We start from the raw sequence: 21833 nt of genomic DNA on the forward strand, positions 1-21833 counted from the left end.
TTAAAGGGTTGCGTGTTTTTCTAGCAGAGATGCTCCCTCACGAGTAATGCACGGGTGTCCTTCGTTAATCATGGGCCTGAGGACATGGTCAAGCATCTGGAAACGAGCATAGCCAGCAAGAGATGAAGTATGGAGGGTCATGCCTTGGATGCATCCTACCCAGAGATCTTTTTTAATAAGGCCCAGCTTTGACAGAAAACTGGAAAATACCCTAGATCTTCTGTTGGGATGTCCAGTGTCAAAGGCATGGGCTGGGCTCTGCCGAGAGTGCTYGGAGCTGTAGGGGTCAAAGGCATGGGCTGAAACTTGACAGTCTTGGGGAGCATTGCTTTTATTCTTTTTATTCTCTTTTCTCTTTTTTTTTTCCTATTTTTTTCCTTTTCTATCTGAAGAGAGACTCTTCCTGTTTCATTATTTACTCCGTATTTGAAAACAATTTGAGGAGCATGGTTCTAATTTTGAAGGCCCTTTGGGGAAATAAAGACTAAACCCTCCCCATCCTCAACTCTAAAACGCAGCAGCGGTGGTGCAAGAGCAGGCTGAGGGCTGTAGTCACCTAACCCTGTGGTCACAGGGAGCTTTTCTCCTTGCAAGGGCTTGCAGCAGAGCTACCTCTGATGACTGTCTCTCATCCGGGTTGTTATCCATGTGCCCTCTCCCCATGGTTGGGGCCTCCCAGCAGGACCGCCACTAAACCCTAATTCCTTTGGATCTTCTCGCCTTGTGCCATGGTGCTCCACTCCTTTCTTCTCCATTTGGCACGTTTACGAGCGGAGGTTTGAAGCCTCTTTGGTGTAATAACCTGTAATCGTTTTATCTTGTAGCAGCCCATGCTGAAGATGGGGCACCTGCTCTCCATGCTGCTTTCCATTCCTCTGCATCAGTTTTTCTCCCTACATCTTTTGCTCATTGCTTCACAAAAGGTGGTTCTTCTGCATCAGTACTAGTCACAACTTTGTCTAACTTAGACCCAGCTGCTGGTAGATTAACGYGCTGCTTTTTTATTCTTCCATGCTGCAGTCCCTCTCTCCCTCCCTTTTTTTCCCCCATACTAACAGAAAGATATTCGATCATCTGCTTATTTTTTTTTTTCCTTTGCTGGCTCGTTTTTTAATTTACAAGTAGTGTGAATATTGCACATCAGAACATATTTATTTTTGGTCTCTCTGAGAATTTCACATTGTCATTTCTAATATTTCCGACCACTCTAAGAYCTGAAAATATATGTTTTTAAGGTCCATGAGACAAAAGCCCACAATTTTAGGTCGACTTTAGGGATATGGGGAAGCCAGGTGGAGGTGCTAGTGCCTGTGTCCAGGTGACAGCACCACGACCCAGCTGTGCTGGGAGAAACTGCCTATGCCACCAGCAGAACATCTGGGCCATCCTCATAAACGGACTTAAATCAGTATCCCAGTAGGTGATGTGCCTTATGATAGTTTATTTTATTTTACTACTCTCTATCATTTGCAGAGGCTGCACAGGCTTTATTAGATTTTGATTATTCCCTTAATGGACATTTTGTTCTTCCTGGTTAGTTTTTACTTTATGGCCTTCATGCCCAACTATGTGACTATGGCTTTATGTATTGCTGTTTGAGATGCCTTTTATTTTGTTGTCTTGCTTCTAGTAATATACCTAATTATTCACTCTTGAAATCTATCCCGCTTTTGTTGGTGACCCTGTAGATTCTCTCTGAACTGTCTCTTTCGCTATAGATATAAATGATGTAATTATATATTTTTCTACCCAAGGTGTGGATTTTAATTCCAGTTTGAAGTTTTCATTTGATCTTTCTCTCCCTGGAAAGAAAACTTCAAGAAAAACTCCAAATTCTCGCAAGGTAAAAATTATTAGTGATTTTTTGAATGACTTTTGTATGCTAAAATCTGTAGCAGACCCTTCTAAAATTGATTTAACATAGCTTTTGGGTTTGAAAGTACATTTTTTCTTTTATGTATATATAGAATATTTACCCTTTCAAAACTCGGTGATTTTTCTTTAGATTTGTCTGGCGTCCTAGAGCTACCTCGGTTAGTCCGTATCACACGTATTGGTCATGTGTGTTAGTCCCTGAGTTTGTTCCTTGCGTAACCGTGATGCCTATTAAGGGAAATCCATGTCCTAAGTTATTTCCCCTGAGGTCACTGTCTTTTGGTCTCTGCACTAATGAATTATGATATCAGTAGCTTCGGATTTTAATGCAGCGGAATAATCTCTGGGAATATTCAGCTATCCACTACATGCTGTAACCTCCTAAAGGTTTTTATCCTTAAAAGGAGTCAATTCCATCCTTCTGCCTAGAGATCCTGTGTTGGCCTTGGAGCAGGTCTGATCTTGCATTGGTAGTGACCTCTCTGCAGCCCTTTCTATCACCTCCCATTCTTCTTCCAGATYGAAGTGATGCACGATTATCAGGAAAAACGGAATTCCTTGCAGTCTTTTATCTCGGACAGTGATGACAACTTAGATATACTAAAAGGGTAAGCTGTCACTCTGCTTAAATCAGAAGTACTCAAAGCGAAGCTTACTTTTGGTCAGTCCTTGTCCATGTATTCCTCCAACCAGAGATGGGTATCATCTGTTGCACTTATTCTACTTCTCAAYGGTGGTTGATAACAAAATTGCTATGTTTTGGGCTTCTTTGCCCTTACTGATTTCCTGGAGTGTCTTTTGAGAGACACGGAAGTAACATACGTCTGTCTTTATTTTAGCCATGTCATAAATGAGCTTATAGAAACGGAGAGGGTGTACGTGGAGGAGCTGTTCACTGTTCTGACGGTGAGTGACCCTGGATCCATCTCTACTGTTCCCCGCTGGTCTGTACAAAAGGACACCTGCCACTCAGTCACACAAAGCAATGGAGCTGAATTCCAGCAAACTGTCACATCCCTAGATAGCCAGGAATTTTCAGGCTTTCTCCCTATCATTTTTGATGCTGAGGCATCTGCAGAAACAGTTGGTGTCGAGATGAGTTTTTCGTCTCAAACAAGGGAAAAGCCTTCTGTTTGCATGCAAGTGAACTAGTTGTTGGTTTTATCAGTGATAGGGAAAATGGACAAGAGAGATGGTATTTTTCAAATGTTCCCTGGTTTCTTTTACATTTCAAAGACAAAAATAAGCAGTTTGTATTTTATCTGTGGAAGGACCCTGCCTTAGTAGGGTGAGKTTTGTGAACATATAAAGCACATTTCTTAGTTTTGAAAACAGATTTTAATTTCACTTGTACTTTATTCATTGTATTTAACCACAGCTTTCAGTGGTTATAGGTGATTATCTCTCTAGTTCTTGTCAAAATACCTCAGTTTGGTGCGATGTTTGGTGACTATCATGGGTTGCATGGGCTGTGGTCAATGGCCACCTTAGCATCTTCACAGGGATAGTCCTGATGCCTGGCTCTTTCTTATTTTACAATTAGCTTTTGTAGTCTTCGAATTTATCTTTCCTGGGATTTACCACAGCAAGAAAATATTTAGCATTGATATGGTAAGGTGGTTTTAATGCAGGAGGTTTTGCCTTATTTCCTAATTCCACCTAACAGTTTGTAGTGCAGCAGAACTTCTTATAGCTGTTCCTTGTTACTTAGCCAAGTCCCCTGTCTAGAAAGGCTGTGATTTCAGGAGGGAGTTAAGGCCACGGAGGGCAGAAAACCTTAGACAGCAGGAATCAAGGAGAGAGGGATCCTGGTGTTCAGGCAGCATCTTCTGTAAGACAAAAAGCTCATTGATTTTGGTATTTGATCTCAAGCCCTCTCCGCTTTGTAGCAAATTACCTTGTTGGCCTCTTCTTGCGAGGTTGTCTGTAACTGCGTGTCACTTGCAAACAAGTTGTCACTCATGCGTCCCCCGGTCGTGACAGCAGATATGTTTAACCTGCACCAGTATTCCTTTGGGAACGCTCCTGCACCGAGCCCGGGGCGAGGACTAAGTGGCTGCAATTTGCTTACGTGGACAGAGAGCAGCTCCACAGAGGATGGCACGACTGTGTGTGTGCAGCAAGTGGGCTTAGTAGTGGTAGCTCTTTCAGGTATAAATGCACCAAGAAGCTGTGTATGTGGGCTTATCAGTAAAAGGAAGGTTTTTTTATTATTATTTTTATTTATTTATTTATTTTTTAACCCCATGGACTGGACCATTCAGATTCAGATCTCGTCTGTCTGTCTTTTTGCCTTATCGTTTATATGGGGTCTTGGAGAACTACAAGAAAAGAGTTTAAGGAACTAAATAAATTAATAAATAAATAAATGAGATTATAATGGAAGTCCATTCATGTCTCTTTTCATATACCTACAAGGAGATGCCAACTTTAGAGTTGAGTGACGAACCCCTCTTGCATCCTGCAGGGCTACCGAGCTGAAATGGATAACCCGGCCATGGTCCTCCTCATGCCTCCCATGCTGAGGAACAGGAAGGACATCCTCTTCGGGAACATGCCAGAGATATACGACTTCCACAACAAGTACGATGCCCTCTTATATCGAGCAAATTCCTGCAGTATGAACTGCCCAAGTAGCATCTTGCTCATGACTCTCTTGTCTCTCCCCTGTCTCTTGCAGAATTTTCCTGCACAGTCTGGAAGGCTGCCTGGGAGCACCCGAGCGAGTGGGATTTTGTTTCCTGGACAGGGTGGGTGAATCTGTTTTCATGTACAAAGCAGACTTTGAGTCCAGTGTTTCCCCTGATTCTTTGCACACTGCAAGATCTGGAATCTGCAAGTTATGTCGGTCCTTTAGCAGCTTCTTTATCYGAACTTGCTGACTTTTAAATACTGCATGCCTTCAGTAGGCAGCGGAGATAAAACCAAATTTGCAGTTTTGGTGTTTGCCTTTTGAGCTGCTCAGCAGGATGGCACACRCATGTGTTTAAGACTTGTCTTTCTCCCTCGTTGCAGCGAGAGGATTTCCAGATGTATGAAAAATACTGTCAGAATAAGCCGCGGTCGGAGTCTCTGTGGCGGCAGTGTTCGGAGAGCACCTTCTTCCAGGTGAGCTGCGTAGCCCTGCAAAAGGTGGGCATCGCCCCGGGATACTCGGTCGCCCTAAACGCAGCCCTCGGTGCTCCCATGATTTTGCACTCTGTTCTGTTCCCCCTTGCATGGATACCCCACGTAGCAGCTGGAGCCTCTTGCTCATGAGGAGGTTAAAGCAGAGCCTTCCATTATGTTATTTTATATGGTTTTGTAAAACTTTCTAAGCTACAATGGCACTCTGGGGCATTTCTTCATGAAATCTTTGAAACTTTCAAACCCTGTTAATCATGCTGTTGGAATAACTGTTTACAGTAAGTGCAGAACCTGCTCAATATGAATTCTTTGTTGCAGGAATGCCAAAGAAAATTAGAACACAAACTCGGCCTGGATTCCTATTTGCTCAAACCAGTACAGCGCCTGACAAAATACCAGTTACTTTTGAAGGTATGTCACCTGCCACGTTGAAAGGTATCATTTTGTTTTATTATTCAATTAAAGGTTACCTATAAACCAAGGCCTAGAGGATATATTGCTTATCTTGGCTCTCTGTGCAGCCACATTTAGTAAGGATGAAAATTCACATCCCTGGAAAAAGAGAAAGGATTTTTATTAAGCTATTTTGAGGGGAAAAGATAGTTTTAATTTGTTCACAGATGCAGAGCAACAAAAACACTTCTAAGAAAAATGAATCAGAGATGACCATAAGAGCATAATGAATGAAAACCACTATTCTGATGCATCTCTTTTTTTCCCTTGGGTTGTTAAAATGCCTGTAATGTTTAACCCGTGCATCCTTGTGCACGTTCACCCTTCTGAGGCAGAGCAGTGCTGGTATTTCCACTTTACAGAGAACTGGGATGGTGACTTCAGAGGTTATTGAACCCCTGTTTGAACTTGAACAAGGGCTGAGTAGTCATGAAGTTGTAGATGGGGAGAGGAGATCTGAAGTGGAAGTTTTTATATGAATTGTATAGTGCCCAACGGTGCCTTCTGTTTACTGATGTGCAAACTCTGGATTTTATAAAATCCCTTTCTTGTGTCTGCCAATCTGCAGATAATCTGCAGCCCTGTTCAAAGGCACAACTGTCTGATGGAAAACCTGAGCYTTGCTTGCCATTTCTTACAAAGGAAAAGAACAGCACAGTGCAAAGAGCTCAGATGAGTGCGATGTCCCTCTGCAGCCCAACGCTGTCTTTAAGGAAACTGAACAAAAATGGGACATGCTTTTGGGATATGTTCTACAGCTAATGCTGGTGRTGTTTTAGGATGTGTCTCTCTTTCCAGTGACATAAGAAAAAAGAAATTCACACCGTATAGGTTGCCCTGGGGCATTGGAAACTTTGGGTGAGATGGAAAAGTCTGCTTTGTTCAGCTGCAGACACGTGCTCTTCCCCTTCTATTTTCAGGAGCTGCTAAAGTACAGCACGAGCTGCGATGGAGTTCAGGAACTTCAAGAAGCTCTTGTTGCAATGTTGGATTTGCTAAAGTCAGTCAATGACTCTATGCATCAGATTTCAATAACAGGATATGATGTGAGTAGATTTGGGTAATCAGAGATCTTGTACAAGGCCAGGTGATGTTGGGGGRATTTCGGAGTCCCAGGATGTATGAGCTAAAAGCTATACTGGAACAGAGAGTTACAAAGTGAACGGGATCAAGAAGCTCTTCCAGGAGCCAGCCTTCTTTCTGATTTGCAGAGTTTAGAACGTATTTGTGTCCAAAGGACATGCACTAAAGTTGTGGTTCTAGAGAGCATTTATCCATCACCCATCTTAGTTCTGTCATGGCTCACCTTATATTTTAGACTGGGATATCTTCGGAGCATTTCTCATTAATCTAAGCAYGCTCTCTGAGGCAGATTCCCAGTTTTCTGTGCTAAAGTAGTTGTCTTTTCTTGCTTGGGCTTTGGGAGTACTGGTGAGGGCTGGATATCTAAGCTGCTTGAGCCAGTCCTGGCCTCCTTGAAGTGTCTTTTGCTCCCCATCCTCACAGAGCTCAGTTCAGGTTAAATCTTATCTGCTATCTCCTGCTGAAATACATTATCTGGAGCCTTAGACCTGGACTTCCCATAGGTACCGGGCAAGTTTCTCTAGCTTCTATTTTTGACTTGTGCTCCTTCGCTTAGAGAAGTTGTAGTCCAATGTCCTAGATCTCTGCTTCTCTCTTGACCCTGTGCCATCACTCCCAAAAAGACCACCTGATCCTTCCAGGAAGACCTATTCTTAGAGGGACGTGCCTTGGAAGGGCTCAGCCCTGTTGCCCTTTATTGTTTGGATGCTGCTGTTAAATTTTAAATGATAACTTTTTTTTTTTCTCTCGTTTGTCATTCTCTCCCCAGGGGGACCTGAGTGAACTAGGAAAAGTGTTGATGCAAGGCTCTTTCAGTGTTTGGACGGGACACCGAAAAGGTCCGACCAAAATGAAGGATCTTGCCAGGTTCAAGCCCATGCAGAGGCACCTCTTCCTGTACGAGAAGGCCTTGGTGTTCTGCAAGAAGAGGGAGGACCACGGAGACGGATATGATAAAACCTCATCTTACAGTTTTAAGCACTTTTTGAAAGTAAGGACTTCTCAGCTGAGTCCATTGCCATTTGTGTGCAGTGAATCAATAATTTTCAGAACCCAAAGAATATTTTCATGGTAACAGGCACAGTTTCTCATCCTCAGCTTTTAGGAGCTGTAATGTCCCTAAARGAAACGCCAGATTCATGAAAAAGCTGCTGCTGGTTTTAATAAGCTCTGAGGGCTCCCATGATTGAAGCCCACCTAGGGGAGCGCGGCAGCACCTGGCTGTCCCCAGGTGCCATCTGTGCGGCTGGAGGCTACATGGAATAAAACATCTTCCTCTCCCATTGCCCTGCTCCTTTGGTAGCTCTAATTGCAGCTAAAAATATAATTGCCAGATGAAAAAAAAAAATGCCTACGGCAGAACATGAGAGAGAGAAACAACTACTCGAAGCCTCTAAATGCCAACTATTATCAGTAAAGATCCCAAACTGCTCCTCTGAAAGAGAGGGCTTCTGGCATACTCTGTGTGATGAGGACTTCTAATGGGGCCATGATCATTTTGCCTCAGTACTCTGTCTTTCTTTTTTTCTCTTGATTAATAATAAAATAGTGTAGGTGGGAAAAAAAAAGAGATGTTTCTTGGAGGCTGACCCTTCAGGTCTTGATGCTAGAACTTGTAGGTTCTTGTGGGGTCTGAGGAGAGAGGAGCTGATAGATGCAGTGCCTCCAAGGGTGATGGTAGATAAAGCTCTTCAGCTGCAGTGCACGTTACAAATTGTGTATCAAAAATAAAACCCAGGCCATATGTTTAGGAATCTGACTTTTTTCCCCAAACAGGATAATTTTGTTTCCGGAGAGCGTGTTTTCCTGGTGGTCTTTGTTTTGCCATATGTGCTTTCGGAAGAACAGAAGAGCCTCTATGGGGAAGGCCTTCTTGGAGGAGAAAATCCAGCACTTGGTGGCCCATGCAATGTGGCCAGTGCTTACTTTTTGCCTTGGGAGGGCTCATTTTCCTGCTGTTTGTGTTGCCAAGCCGAAAGGGTGGTGATGAGAGAACGCATGGATTCTGCAGGGTGACGTGCGGGCACATACATGTTCAGAATTGCTGCCCTGAGGGTGAAATAGTGATTCTGGAGTCTGACATTCATTTGATTCATGATAGTATCAGGGAATTGTTTTTATTTGCAAAAATGTTTTCCTGGGTTTCAGAATGAAAGCAAGCTTAGCAGTGGAAGCTGTATAATGGGATGAATGTTTGGAAAAAAAAAAGACTTTGAGAACTACCTTTTCAAGATTTAGGGTAATACTTTACACTTTAGAAAATAGCCAGAAGCAGATATCCTTGAGGTTCAGTAACGTTGAGGGTGCCTTTTCCTCACCCATTGCAGTGCAAAATAAATCAGTCTGCCTTTTATCATCATGGAAGGTGATGCAGATAAATGCCATCCTAGAGCTTTAAATTTACCCACCTTAATCTGCAGTGCTGTGACCCAACAGCTGAAGGGAGGACAGTAAATCCTGGTCAGGAGGAGGAAATAGAATTTTAAAATACACTAAGATGGGTGAATGGACATTTTTATCATGTATTTCTTCCTGGTGCTTTCCTTCTCATCCTGATAGTGGGTAATCCAGGCTAGACTTTCAAATCTCATGATGTCTGGGCARTATTGCAGAAGCCTCTGTATAAGTGTCCAAGAGAGATGCACGAAATTGGAAGTTGCAGTATTGGTATAAGGTGCTTTCTAGGCTGCCTTGTCAACAGCATAGTGTTGTATTTCTTACTGAAACGAGCTTGGAGCCCAGTCTGGCTTTCTAAGGCAATATGGAAATATACTGCTCAGGCTAAAATTTTACGAAAGTTTTATGCCTTTATACGTAGACTATGCCGCAGATTTTTAGCATGTGTGTTTTTGAATAGCTGCTGATATATGTAAAACTGTGCTGATGTATGTAAAGCTGCGCATGAGCAAATGGTCGCTGACTTTATTCACCTCGCAGCCCTCATGTTCAGGGGAGCTCACGAGAGTTCTGTGAAACGTGAACACAGAGAGAGGACCGTGGTGRGAGAGGGAGATGGGAGGCAACGAGCAGTGAGATAATGCTGATTCCTAATGACTGATGATCCCTTCCAAATGTGGAGGCGAACGCTTCCTCCCAAGTTCAGAAGCTGTTCTCTGCTGTTGATGCCAGGGAAGAAATGAGGGAAGCTAATGAGCATCTTGCTTCATCTGTCCTGAGGCCATTCCTAGTCACTGATAACGGGTGCCAACAATTTGAAAAAGCAACTAGGAACAGAAATTAGCCCAGGTGGTCTAATTTGTAGATCATCTCAATCTTTCAGGGAAAAAAAAGTCTGAGTACACATTTATTAACAGAGCATTGCAGCAATATTAAACTGATGTTCTTTCCAAGACTTTCTTTGTATATCTAGATTTATCTAATGCAATCCCTTTGAATACCCTATTACATGTGAGACCATTGTTGTTAGATCTGGTTTGAAACRCATCTGCTTATTACATTTCTAACAACCTGTTCTTTAAATAAGAAGCAATATCAGATATTAAAGGATTTTTCAGCGAGACAATAATTGCATGGCATTTTCGTCAGACGGGTCAGAAGTCTCCTGTTATTGAAGAGTTTCTCAGTCTCTAATCACAGCCTGAGCTGTTGATTCATCTAGGCCTCTGAGTAGCCTCTTCCCTGTTTGTGCCTTTGGCCCTTCCAGCCCMAAGGAAGCAATTTGCAGGATTGCAAATTACCCCAAGCAATTTGCAGTAACATGTGCTCAGGCACAGGAGCACTTGGCCACAGCCACCTTGAAGCCTGTGTGCCTATTTTCCTGAAAGGTTTATGGCATCTCACTCTGAGTATCCAAACATTACTCCTTCTCTCAAAACCCTGGAGGTGATGTGTCAACTACAGAGGTGGCAAGGGACCAAGAGACWTTGAACTAATCTTGTACTGCTTTGGCTCTAATACAAGGCTTTGTTAATTCAGATATGGCCTGAGGATAAGGCAGATTTGGTTCTTCATGGGTGAACTGGACTTAAAATGCCTCTTCTTCTGCCTTGTGGTTAAACTACATCTGTCAGAGATGAAAGGTTCACAGCTTGTAATGTTTTCTTAGCTCCAGTCACTTCCTTCACTTTACTTTTGGTCTTTCTGATCGGCCTATTGGCCTTTCATGGCTAATCACTGAATTTATTCTAATTTAYACAACCCTTCTCCTGTAAAGCTTACAAAGTTTGCCAAAGCTCTGCAATTGACTTATAAATGGACACTATAACCCCTTGGAATAGTCTGGAAACTGAAATGAGAGTGGTTGGGGGGTTGAGTTTTATACAGKTTCATATATTCATTCATTCATCTGAGGAATTTAATGCTGAAAGAGGTAGGAAATGACTTTTCAGCTAGTCCCACTTATTCCCAAATGAAAAATCTCCAAAGGAGCCATGGATTACTTTAAGAAAGCTTCTTCTGACACAGCAAGCTGGTGGGCAAGAGTCAGTGGGAACAGGTCAGAGAAGAACTTTCAGTTCCTACCAAAGAAAACATCATTGATGAAATACATTTGGTTGGGTGAAAATAGRACTCTTGAGCACTTTTCAAAATGTCTAGATCATGGGAAAGATAGAAAGATTTGTAGTACGTGGAATTTTTATTCTTTTTTTTCTTTGCAGATGAATGCAGTTGGAATAACGGAGAATGTTAAAGGAGACCATCGAAAATTTGAAATCTGGTATAGTGGGCGAGAGGAGGTCTATGTTGTGCAGGTGTGTAGCTTCAAAGCATCCTCACACCAGGATTTAACTCCCCACATCTAGTTTAACCTTAACGTCTCCCTTTTTGGTGGAAGATTTGTTTTGTTTGAAGACTGTCAGACTTTCCATGTGCTTTTCTTTGCCATGTTTGTGGTTCCAGAGCTATCCCTGGGTCTAGCCCATTACTGAAGATGCTTATCTTAAAGTAGAGACAGGAGAGCTACTTGGAAACAGAGTCTTTTATTCCAGATGAGATCTCACAAAGAGCCATAGCTGAACAACAGATACTGTGCTTAATAGTTTTCATGAGCTGAGCTTTAATGACCACAGGCCACAGGTGCTCTCCTGACTTTCATTGTCAGAAGTGCTCCTAGACCACTATCTCTGTTGCCTGCATATAGTGGGGATCATAACATTTCAAAAAATAAAGAATGTTTTAAATCAGTCATGGATAGGTTTAGATGAAAGTGGATTTCAGGTAATCACTGCATGGAAAAATAAGATTTTATTCCTGTGCTTTAGTGGGTGTTTCAGAGTTCAGGAAAGTGTTTTTCCTCTTCCAGGCCCAAACAGTAGACCTGAAGATGGCATGGTTAAACGAAATCAGAAAAATTTTGTTCAAGCAGCAGGAGCTGATAAAAGGTACATTCAACCAGTCTCACCGTGGCAGGCACTCTGCAGCACAGCTTTTCCTATTTTCACATGGCTAATCTTGACATCCATTAATTGGCACTAGGGAATTAATTCTCAGGAGAAGCCTCGTAGCAGAACACTGGCGCGAGGTCTCGTGTTGCAGGGCACTAACATAACATTGGGAGGGCCAGGTGCTCCCATGAAAATGAGCTACAGAAGTCCATTCTTAGTATCTTGGGGACTGTTTCGTATTTGTTCTTGTGGATTTAATTCCACAAGATGCATAGCAGATGCCTTGTTGTAAGCACATTATGGTCCTGAGAGCTTCAGTGGGTTTGTGCTAGCATAATATCCATCATCACTGGGTCGCTGCTAAGCAATAGGCRCTAGGTCTGTTTTTTCTCTAAATAAAAATGATAGGAGTTGTGCAAAGTGAGGTTTTTAACAAAATGCTTCAGCCAATGACGTTAAACTGGTTTCCAACCTACCCACAGTTGAGAAGCAGCAGCCAAGCTCGTGCGTGGACCAGCTGCCCCTTTCCTCGCAGCTGAGCGATGGGTAAGTCCCCCAGGCCGGGCAGACTGCGTGGGGCGCTCATGCGTTCTGCCCACAGGCTGGGTTGCCACTATTCCCCCAAATAAATATGAAAGCCTACCAGTATTATCTCTGATTCAATTTTATAAAAATGTGCAAGTTTTGGTTATACCTAAAAAATCAAAACTGATATTTATATATATTATATATTATATATTATATATTATATATTATATATTATATATTATATATTATATATTATATATTATATATTATATGTTATATGTTATATGTTATATGTTATATGTTATTTATTATATGTTATATATTATATGTTATTTATTATTTATTACATATTATATGGTATATGGTATATAGTATATGGTATATATTATATGGTTTATGGTATATAATATTTATTATTTGAATCCCCAGGAAGCAGCAGAGAGCCTCCATAAGCTCGGAAGAAAACGACTCTGAACGTACCAGTCCCGTTCTGCTGGAGAGTGTCCCCATGTCACCGCAGAACAAGCCCAGCAGAAGTAAGGCGAGGGGGACGTGTCCGACAGGGGTGTTCCCGGGGGATGCCGTCCATCAGGTCCTGGAGCCTCCGTGTCCTGTCTTGCAGGCTGGCCGGGAATGTCGCAGTCGCTGGAAATCTGCGAGGGGCTGGAGGAGTGGTCTGGGAACCAGTATCTTTCCAACTGCTCGGACACGGAGGAGGAGGATGGCAACCAGCTGGTTAGTAAGATGAACAGAAATGCAGCGGTATGAAAGCACTAGRTGGTGCCATTTTTGGACTTTCATGTTTTGCTAAGCCTTGCCTGGCTCTATCTGCTGCCTCCGTAAGGGATGTGTCTTGCATGTGTATCATAATTTTCCTTATCTCAGTTTGGGGAATGGGAAGGTGCATTTTCTGTAGTTTCTTGAAATAATTTTAATTCAGGATGCTGATAGGGCTCTATCACATTCCCTGTGGCAGTCTGAAATAACAGCTCCTTGATACAAAACATAACTAAATAAGGCTTTTTTTTTTTTTTTTTGTTACTATTGCAGTCTCCAGGAAGATATAAAGCCCTTGCAGACTGTAAGAGGAGAGGATCAGAGGACCTGCTAGTGAAGAATGGAGATGAAATTCAGCTTTTACACGAAGATGGTGAGGGACAGTGGTAGGTATTCTAGGATTACTTTTCCTTACCTTTGAGAGCCCGCAAAGTAAYGTTGCAGTCTCTTGTGCCTCGGGCTATACTCACTGCAGCTTTTGGGGAAGCTTTAGAGGATTCCAGAAAGCCAGAGATTTCTCTCCCCTTGTAGGACAAGAGCCCATATGCACCATTTGGGTCCTGGGCTTCCTATACCATTGGTGTCTGGGTGAACTATGTAATATTAACACCTTAACAGCCTCTATCCCTCACCCTGATGCTCTTCTCATGTTAAGTGTTGCTTTGGGTGAAGGCTCTTTGCCTTGGTCCACTTTCTGTATTCCCCAGATCAGCTCTTAGCTTGGTTCTTCTGCATTTATTAATAGGAGTAGTGACTAATTGTGGGCATTTTCCTCCCCTAAAAGGCTGTACAAGCCTTAACTAATTAATGGCTACTGACCAGAATTTAGTCAGTCATATTTAAAGCTGCTGCTTGCAAGATAAGTAATCACAGCTGGTTCCCTCCTTGCAGCTGGGAGCTTTGCCTGGGAAATGACTGTACCTGATACTGTCCATGTTGAGCCATTAGTCTCGTTGTTCTGGAGGGCAGCRGGCCCTCCGCTGATTCTTGCAGGGATTTGGCTGAGGGTTTTGGCCACCTTTCCTTTCCAGGTTCATTTCTGAGTTGCTCCCATCCTTCAGCCCCAAAAGTTCTCCCTGGGGTCTCTGTGCGGGAGAGAGTAGCCAACTAATGCCTTATTCTGGATATGGCCTGGGGGAAGAGTGATGCTCTCAGTTACCAGGATCCAAGTTATGTAGTGGGCATCTTATATGTGTGCAGACACAGAGAGCCCCGTGTGAGGTGCCTAGCCAACATCTGCATTCCTTGCACATTGAGGGAAGTTCCTTCTGCTGTTAGCAAAAGCAGCACATGAAGTATCTCAGTTTTGCTCACTGCTCCTCACCTCTTGCCAGCTTTGGCCAGTGCCAGGCATAAATTTCTCATGCTCAATGTTTTTCTTAGAGCAGACTTCACTGCATGAGTGAATCTGTTTGAGGGCTGGCATTTGTGAGCATGAGTATTTCCATCTGCCTAAATCTTGTCATGGGTTTACCCTACAGCACCCTGGCTAGATTCATCCCACTTGAGCCTAGGTAAGCAGCAGAGATGCTTAACTCTCCTGCTGCTGATATATATATATATAAATATATATATTTATATAAAGAAAAAGCATGTGGGTTGGTTGGTTTTATGTGTGTGTCTCGTTTTTGCATTATTTGTTTCTTTTCACTAATATGACTGTCGTTCCAAGGTTGGTGAAAAACCTGAACAGAAGAAAAGAAGGCTGGGTTCCTGTCCACAGTCTGCAGATAGTGGTCGGTGACTGTAGATTTCGGAATGCCAAAGTTGCAGGTATCATATAAAATGCAGAGGAGAACTATTTCAGAACTTGGATCAGGTCTCTTAAGCCATGATTTGCGTTATGCCTGATATACCCAAACTGGCTGTAYTTGCCTCAGCAGAAAAAAAAAGCCGTTACTCCCCAAAGCCTGCAAAGTAGTAAATTAAGATACTGCTTTTTTTTTTTTTTTCTTTTTAAACACCTTAAGACTTTCCTGTTAATTTAGTCCTTAGTAAATTAAAAATGAGTATTTAACAATGTAGATTTTATTGCAAGAGCATTGGGTGCAAGATCTGGGGGGARGAGTCGGGGTCTGTGATCAGGGATTCCTGTGACTGATGTGCCTGCTCGCTGCCGTAGTTCAAACCCCGTGTGAATAGAAAGAATAGGCAAAATCTCCTCACACCACCGAGATATCGAAGCCTGATCCAAAGCTCCCTAAAGACAATGCTTCCATTTTTATGCCGGCCTTTGGGTCTAGCCTATTTGTCCCTATGCCAAGCCTCACTCTTGCAGTCGTTGCTGCCTGTTGCAGCATTTATGAAACTCTTGTTAGAATAAAGGTAAGCAATTTACCAGGTTTCACTGAAAGGCTTCTAGCCTCAAAAATCATATTTCTCACTTTCTACGCATAAATGTAGATAGAAACAGTTTGAGAAGTGTAACTGATAACTCAAGAAAATGCCTTAAGAGCAGCCTGTTGCCATTGCCATGTATTTGGTATCACTGCTCCGTGCATTGCCTCATTGCCATGCTGTCCACCCGAAACAGGAGACTGAGAGCTGCAGCCCTCGGGAAAAAATGCAGAAAAACAGAAAACCCATTAGGTTTACCCCATTTAAAAAAAAAAAAAAAAAAAAAAAAAATCCACCAATTAGGAAAATATGATTTAAAATGTTGACAGTAAATGTTGACAGTAGATTTCCTTTTAAATATTTCCATTTTGTCAAAACCTACTGTTTTGATTAATTTTGTGAAAGGCTTAAAATCTCTTATCACGAAACATTGTTTTTTCAGTAAAATCCTTGCCGTATGCAGAAGTGCTTTTTATTCCCTTTGTTGCAGGTCAGTCAAACTGCACAGAGTTTTGAGTTAAACTGCATAGAGTTTTGAGTTTTTATGATTTTACCTCTGGGGGTAACTGGTGGCAGTGGTCCATCAGCAGCTAAACACACTTGAGGATTCACTTTGATCTGCTCAAATATCATTTTCTGACTTTTTGTCGAAAGTCTGCTAGTCAGATCCCTGTGTGTGCTGGACCACAGCCTGTACCAGAAGTGTCTCCAGCCATAAACATATCCTAAAAAAAATAGATGAAACTAAACTTTGAGCATTGATTTACTTCATCAATGGTCACATGCCCCAAATCCTACAGACTTACAACTCCAAGATGGTTTATGAAGTCACTGAGTACAAAATGGGAAGGATTTCCCAAGGGAAAAATAYAGAAAGCTCCTCCAGGAAGTCTCAGACCACTGCCCAGGTGCTTTGCAGTCACCTTGCCAGGGACTAGTAGCAGCACAGCCTTTATTCTCCCTCCTATGACTACCACTATGCTTTTTCTATATTGCTGACCATGTATGGAATTTCGAGACATGAATCTCAATTTACATGCACTTCAGGCAGTGTGGTAGGGTGCAGACATAGGGTGCATTTTTGCCATTTTAGTTTTACCCATTTCTAGAGCTTTTTCAGTGATGTGTCTATAGCCAGGCTGCCCTTGCACTCTGAAAATGGGTTTTCAAACAGTTCTTTTGTATTCAGCAACCCTATTTCCTCTGTACATTGGTCATTTTGCACCGCGTTTGATTTTATAGCACCAGCTACTCTGGGGAAATGGTCTGGACTGTGCTGGGGGTTCTGCTGCTTCAGAAGATGGGGCTCTTGCTCCAGTGATGCCACAAATCCCTCTGCCCAGTATCATTCTGGGCAAGGACAGACCAGTCCTGAAATAGCAGTGACTCARTTTGGCAGCCAAACCCGGGATAGAGCTGTAGGGATGGGCAGGAGCGCCGCTAATGCTCAGATATTTGCAGCTGCCCTGCTGGAAACACTGTTCTGTGTGCAGGCAGGAGAAACGTGATAAATTTGATGGGGTTTGCCAAGGGCTTAGAGTCTGCGGAAGTCATTTCCCAGAGCTGGGTGAGATGCAGATCTGGCCCTTCATTGGCACTAGCACCTTTATTATGGCTTGTTCTATGTTCTTGTAGCAAGTTAGAAATGTGTGTGCAACCCCAGAATTTCACACCCATACTCAGAAAAATCAGAGAATTTATTATTTCAGTGCAAGGCCTTTGTCTCTAGGAGCACTTGTAATGAGTGGATGAGACAGTTCCCTTAGCATGGCCTTTTCTTCTATATTTAAAGTGTAGCTCCAACAAAAACCTTCCACCTCAAGGGTGGCCACTTCCTTCAGCCTTACAAGCTGCTTCTCTTCCCCACTTGCTTGTTCTTCCTATGTTGGGCCAGCGCAATGCAYAGTAAGTTATAGGGAATTTTCTTTGGATGATTTTAGGTTGCCAGGTATGTTCTTGGTAAATACCTCACCAGGCTACAGGTAGCAGCTTTGAAGATGCCCTGTCCTGCACCGGGTCTGCCAAGGGGCAGCCTGTGTGCCAAACACCCTTTCAACATCCAAAGGAATCCAGAGAATGTGGAATGTGGATTATTTTTCTTATTTTACTTGCCTGGTTGCATGGGTAGCTTGCCTTACAGATGAGTGGCTGCTATTGGCCATCACATATATATACGTGTATATCTATGTATGTATGTATATATGTATTTTGGTCCTAGTCTTCCATTCCAAAGATAGGGAGGAAATCCTTATTACACTGTATATAAATCTTGGCCTGGATATAAGCCAGGAGGTATTTTGGGGAAAAATGCCTGGTTTGGAGGTCATTTTGGAAAGCACCATTTTTGAAAAACAACCCTGCCGTGTGCTAGATTTCCCTATGCTGACCTTAACTTCTGAGATAGATCCTTGCTTCTTTCTACCTCCCGTGGAAATCCATGGTGGATTTTCTAATTCATGTGCCATAGCAATCGTTCTGTGTTACAGATCAGACCAYGCAAAGCTCCAAATGGAAAAACGAGTTTGTGGAGGATGGCTCATGGCAGAAGATAGCTACTGCTAAGGTTTAACCATGTGCTGCTGGTTGCTAAAGCAGTCAGGTGTTTCCCAGTGAAATGGCTTGATGTTTTTATTCATTGAGAGGCAATACTGTAAGCAGCACGTCTCTAGGAAGGTTGCAGTTGCAGAATTATGGTCCAAGCTTATCTTTCACAGTAGGACAGGAACCRAAGTATCTCTGCAGGTCTCCTGGTTGCTTATATGCCAAAGACCCTGCGCTCCTGTGATGTGCAGAACTGGCAGTGCCTGTGTGAGGGCAGGGGAAGGTACCTTCTCTCTTAACCATAACGTGGCACCCAGGTCGTTGCAGGTTGAGAACTGGGATGGCAGAAATGAAGCCCTTGTTGGCCATCCCCGCAGACGTGCGACTTGTTTTTGTTGCAGAGACATGACACCTGGGCCAGGGCAGCGCAGCCTCCCCTCATGCTGAGCGCTCTGTTTGCTCAGAAGTGGTAAGCAAATACAAATGCAGGAAAAATCTGTTCACTCCAGAAATTTGACTTCTGAGCAAAATGAGGCCAATGCATTTTCAACCTTTTTGGCCTGACCTTTAAAAGCCAGACGGAGAGAAGGGCAAGTTTCAGATTTCCACTTGCTGGGCGAGGGTTGCATGGAGCTTGATTCTTTTGGAGTAAGCTCATGTGCATCAGTTAGAATAACCTGACTAAAAAAGGGATACAATTGAAAAATGGAAACAGTATTAAAAGCCTCTGTTTATTAGATTATATAAATTAATGCAACATTGCTGAAAATTTGCATCCTTCTAACCAGCAGAGAACTTGGCAGAATTTTGAGTCCKGCACCTGAGGAGCGCTCCGAGCCATGTCCAGGAGGCTCCTGGCCGGGGCAGACACACGCACCCACTTGTTTGGCAGAGGATAAAGGCAGTTGTGACCCTGTCGCCGGCCAGGCTGCAGGTTCCTGATCCTCCTTCCCACCATCAAGTCCAGTCTTCATTTTGTTTAAGCCCCCATTTGGTGATTTCTCTCTTCCAAGTCTTTGGGATGTGTGAGCTCTCGGCATGCAATAATGCAGAGCAAAGCATCCTCTCCCTCTCCGTAGCGCCTGGAGGACCGAGCTTGAGCATCCTCTGATCCCGCTGGCCACCATTGCCATCCGATAGATCACTATAGAGTAGGGAGCGTATTGCTGGTCTGAGTACACAGCTTATCAGTCCTGGTGGTGATCATCATCTTGACTACCTTGGCCTTGAGGCACCCCTTGCATGGCAGCCTGGGCCACCTGGCTTGAATTTTGCCTGGTTGGAGCAGAGCTTGGACTCCGGAGCTCTTGCAAGCTGGTGTGAGCACGTTAGCCGAGACACGCACGTTTTGTGTAAGTTCTGTTTAAAAAGCCACTTGCAGTTTTGCAGATGTAGCGCTGCTGTTTGCACTATTGCTCATGCACTTTAATGATTGCAGTAACAGGCGTTCATATTTATGCGAGCAGAATTATTATGCAGGGGCCATTAAAGGTAATGTATATTTTTGCCTTTTAAACATAAAGCAGGGTAGACTTTTACAACCTGAGCTGCCAGTCAGCTTTGTAAAGCAGCTATTTTGTAACTGTGCATTAAAAAMCATTTTGAGCCTGACAAAATAGTAAATCTAGGGACAAGACCAGCTGGCTGTGCTGTGAAAATGAGGTGAGAGATTACAAAAATGTGTCCAACCTTGTGGTCCTCCTTTAGGCAAGGCTCTCACTGGAGCAAATGGGAGCCCAGCTTTGTGAGGAACCAYGGGAGTGCACTTTCTGATGTTGTGCAAATGTTACATGATTACAGGGAAGGATGTATGCCTGGGAATAAGATGCTTTATTATTAACATCATTCTTCATTACTTTATAGATGCTGCCCTGTGTAACACAAGAAAGTTTAGTTCCCCTTGAATTAAGGGTGAACCAGTAGCATCCTATTTTCGATGCTCTTTGGAAGCTTTCAGCAAAGTGTTACAGAGAAATAGCACAGTAGTTGGAGTTGTCCTGTACTATTCATCACATTCACAGAACTCCACAGCTTCATCTGCACTCAACGGGACCGGGGTCCTGAGCAGCTTCTCATAGTCATAAAGGAAGCCATCCTCTGCTCTTTGCTTTTCTTTTTTTCTTTCCCTATGGAAAGTACAGTATTTTATTATTTTTATCTGCTGTTTTTCCATGACATCCATCACGTTTCCATCAACGAAGTACGCCACGGTTTCCTGACACTTTGTTTAGATGCTTGAAATTTTCTATACAGGTTGAAGGCTTTATCTACTTAAAGACTACTGACAACTGTCGAAGTTGATTGCAAATAAGAGTTGAGTTTTGATAAGCCAAAAAAAAAAAAAAAAAAAAAAAAGTTGTATGTCCTGCTTAATTGATTTAATGAATGGATTTTTCTTAAAAATCTACTTCAGCTGGATGAATGTAATATTCTGTAAGAGCATCATCTGGCTGACTCACATGTGAAGATGCAATAATGCTCAAGATCCTCTTTTTGCACTTAGGGTCTGATTCCAGCCCACTGCAGTCAGCCCCATTGATTTCAGTGAGGTGTGGGTCAGGTCGAACTGACAACTCAGGGTTGTCATGAATCACTTTAGGGTTCCAAAGTGTTCCAAGGCTACAACCTGTATCTAGCAAGTGTTGAAGTTTACATTAAATGTATGTACTTTTGGAACATGTGCCATAAATCCAAGTTAAATGTCCATGTTTGCACTAACGATGTTCTTGATAAGACTGTACTTTTCAACATCTTTAATGATAATGTGTCTGTTGGGTTTTTGAGGAAGAAAAAGACTATTGAACATTCATAATTTAATTTTGTATTTCTTTGTCTAGCTTTGCTTTTGTGGTACATAGGTACAGGTGGTTTGACTTCTAAACAGATGTATACAAAGAGCATCTGACTATCAAAAACAGGGTTAATAGTATGCATGCGGTAGTGAATTTGCTCTGTCCCATCTAAATGAAATGTTTTCTACTCTGGACGAATGGGGGACCTTTATGATYTGACATGGACTTGTGACACACGGATTCTTGGTTGGAGTCCCAAGTTGTTTCATTAAAACATACTGGAGGGTTTTTTTTGGAGGTGACCATTTTTGCACAGAGGAATTTTTGAATGACTTCATGGCCATTTTGGCCTGGTTGACTTCAACGCTGCTCTGCAGCTGTGGGCATTTTCCCAGTTCCAGTGGTCAGGACCACGAGTAACCCTCCTACATCGTCAAAAGTGTGACCAGCTGAGTTTGAACTGAGCATCACTGCATGGCCTAGAACACTCCCAAGTACCATTAAATCACTGGAAATCATCCCAGGAAGGTTTTAAGTCACTGAATTATATTTCTGTTTGTTTAAAAATTGGTCATGATGCATTTGCTAGGTGGAAAAAATAGGATTCTATTATGTTACTTTGGGGCTGTTTATAGTGGCAACAATTCTTGTGGTAACAGTACATATTTTGAGGTACAAATGTAAATATTTGTCTCAGACATAGCACACGTTGCATATTAAAATGGTTTTAAACTTTTTTGTCTTCCATGGTTTTAAATCTACACTTTTTATTAATTTATGAGAGGGACTGGTTCTGCAACTCTGAATGTACAGTCTTAAGATTTTTAACATTTGAAACTTTGCACACTCCACGTTACATTACCTTATGTATGCTGTTCAAGTAGGCTCCTCATGTACATGGTATTATAAATTACAGTGGAGATTTTTCTCTGACTGCRAGTTTAAATGAATTATATTGTATATGTACATGTAAAAA

The 21833-nt window shown here is 42.6% G+C and overlaps 1 protein-coding gene across 6 annotated transcripts in view; it reads left to right on the forward strand.

Annotated features, from left to right (window-relative positions):
• MCF2 (MCF.2 cell line derived transforming sequence) overlaps positions 1 to 21821 on the forward strand; it is a 42001-nt gene extending 20180 nt beyond the window's left edge. For 5 of the 6 annotated variants that reach the window (XM_026035911.1, XM_026035913.1, XM_026035916.1 and 2 more), the window contains 17 exons: positions 1755 to 1843; positions 2395 to 2483; positions 2715 to 2781; positions 4343 to 4458; positions 4556 to 4625; positions 4891 to 4983; positions 5320 to 5412; positions 6375 to 6500; positions 7307 to 7528; positions 11157 to 11249; positions 11801 to 11879; positions 12365 to 12428; positions 12840 to 12946; positions 13033 to 13145; positions 13461 to 13573; positions 14860 to 14960; positions 19929 to 21821. In XM_026035911.1, the coding sequence (XP_025891696.1) occupies positions 1755 to 1843; positions 2395 to 2483; positions 2715 to 2781; positions 4343 to 4458; positions 4556 to 4625; positions 4891 to 4983; positions 5320 to 5412; positions 6375 to 6500; positions 7307 to 7528; positions 11157 to 11249; positions 11801 to 11879; positions 12365 to 12428; positions 12840 to 12946; positions 13033 to 13145; positions 13461 to 13573; positions 14860 to 14960; positions 19929 to 19969 (1676 nt within the window). In that variant the 3' untranslated portion in view covers positions 19970 to 21821. Of the gene's footprint in view, positions 1 to 1754; positions 1844 to 2394; positions 2484 to 2714; positions 2782 to 4342; positions 4459 to 4555; positions 4626 to 4890; positions 4984 to 5319; positions 5413 to 6374; positions 6501 to 7306; positions 7529 to 11156; positions 11250 to 11800; positions 11880 to 12364; positions 12429 to 12839; positions 12947 to 13032; positions 13146 to 13460; positions 13574 to 14859; positions 14961 to 19928 lie in introns of those variants that run through there. The other variant, XM_026035912.1, reaches the window with a different exon arrangement.
• The last annotated feature ends 12 nt before the right edge of the window (positions 21822 to 21833 follow it).

Source organism: Nothoprocta perdicaria, unplaced genomic scaffold, assembly GCF_003342845.1.
Source record: "Nothoprocta perdicaria isolate Ctin4 unplaced genomic scaffold, notPer1 scaffold_17, whole genome shotgun sequence".
Taxonomy (NCBI): Eukaryota; Metazoa; Chordata; class Aves; order Tinamiformes; family Tinamidae; genus Nothoprocta; species Nothoprocta perdicaria.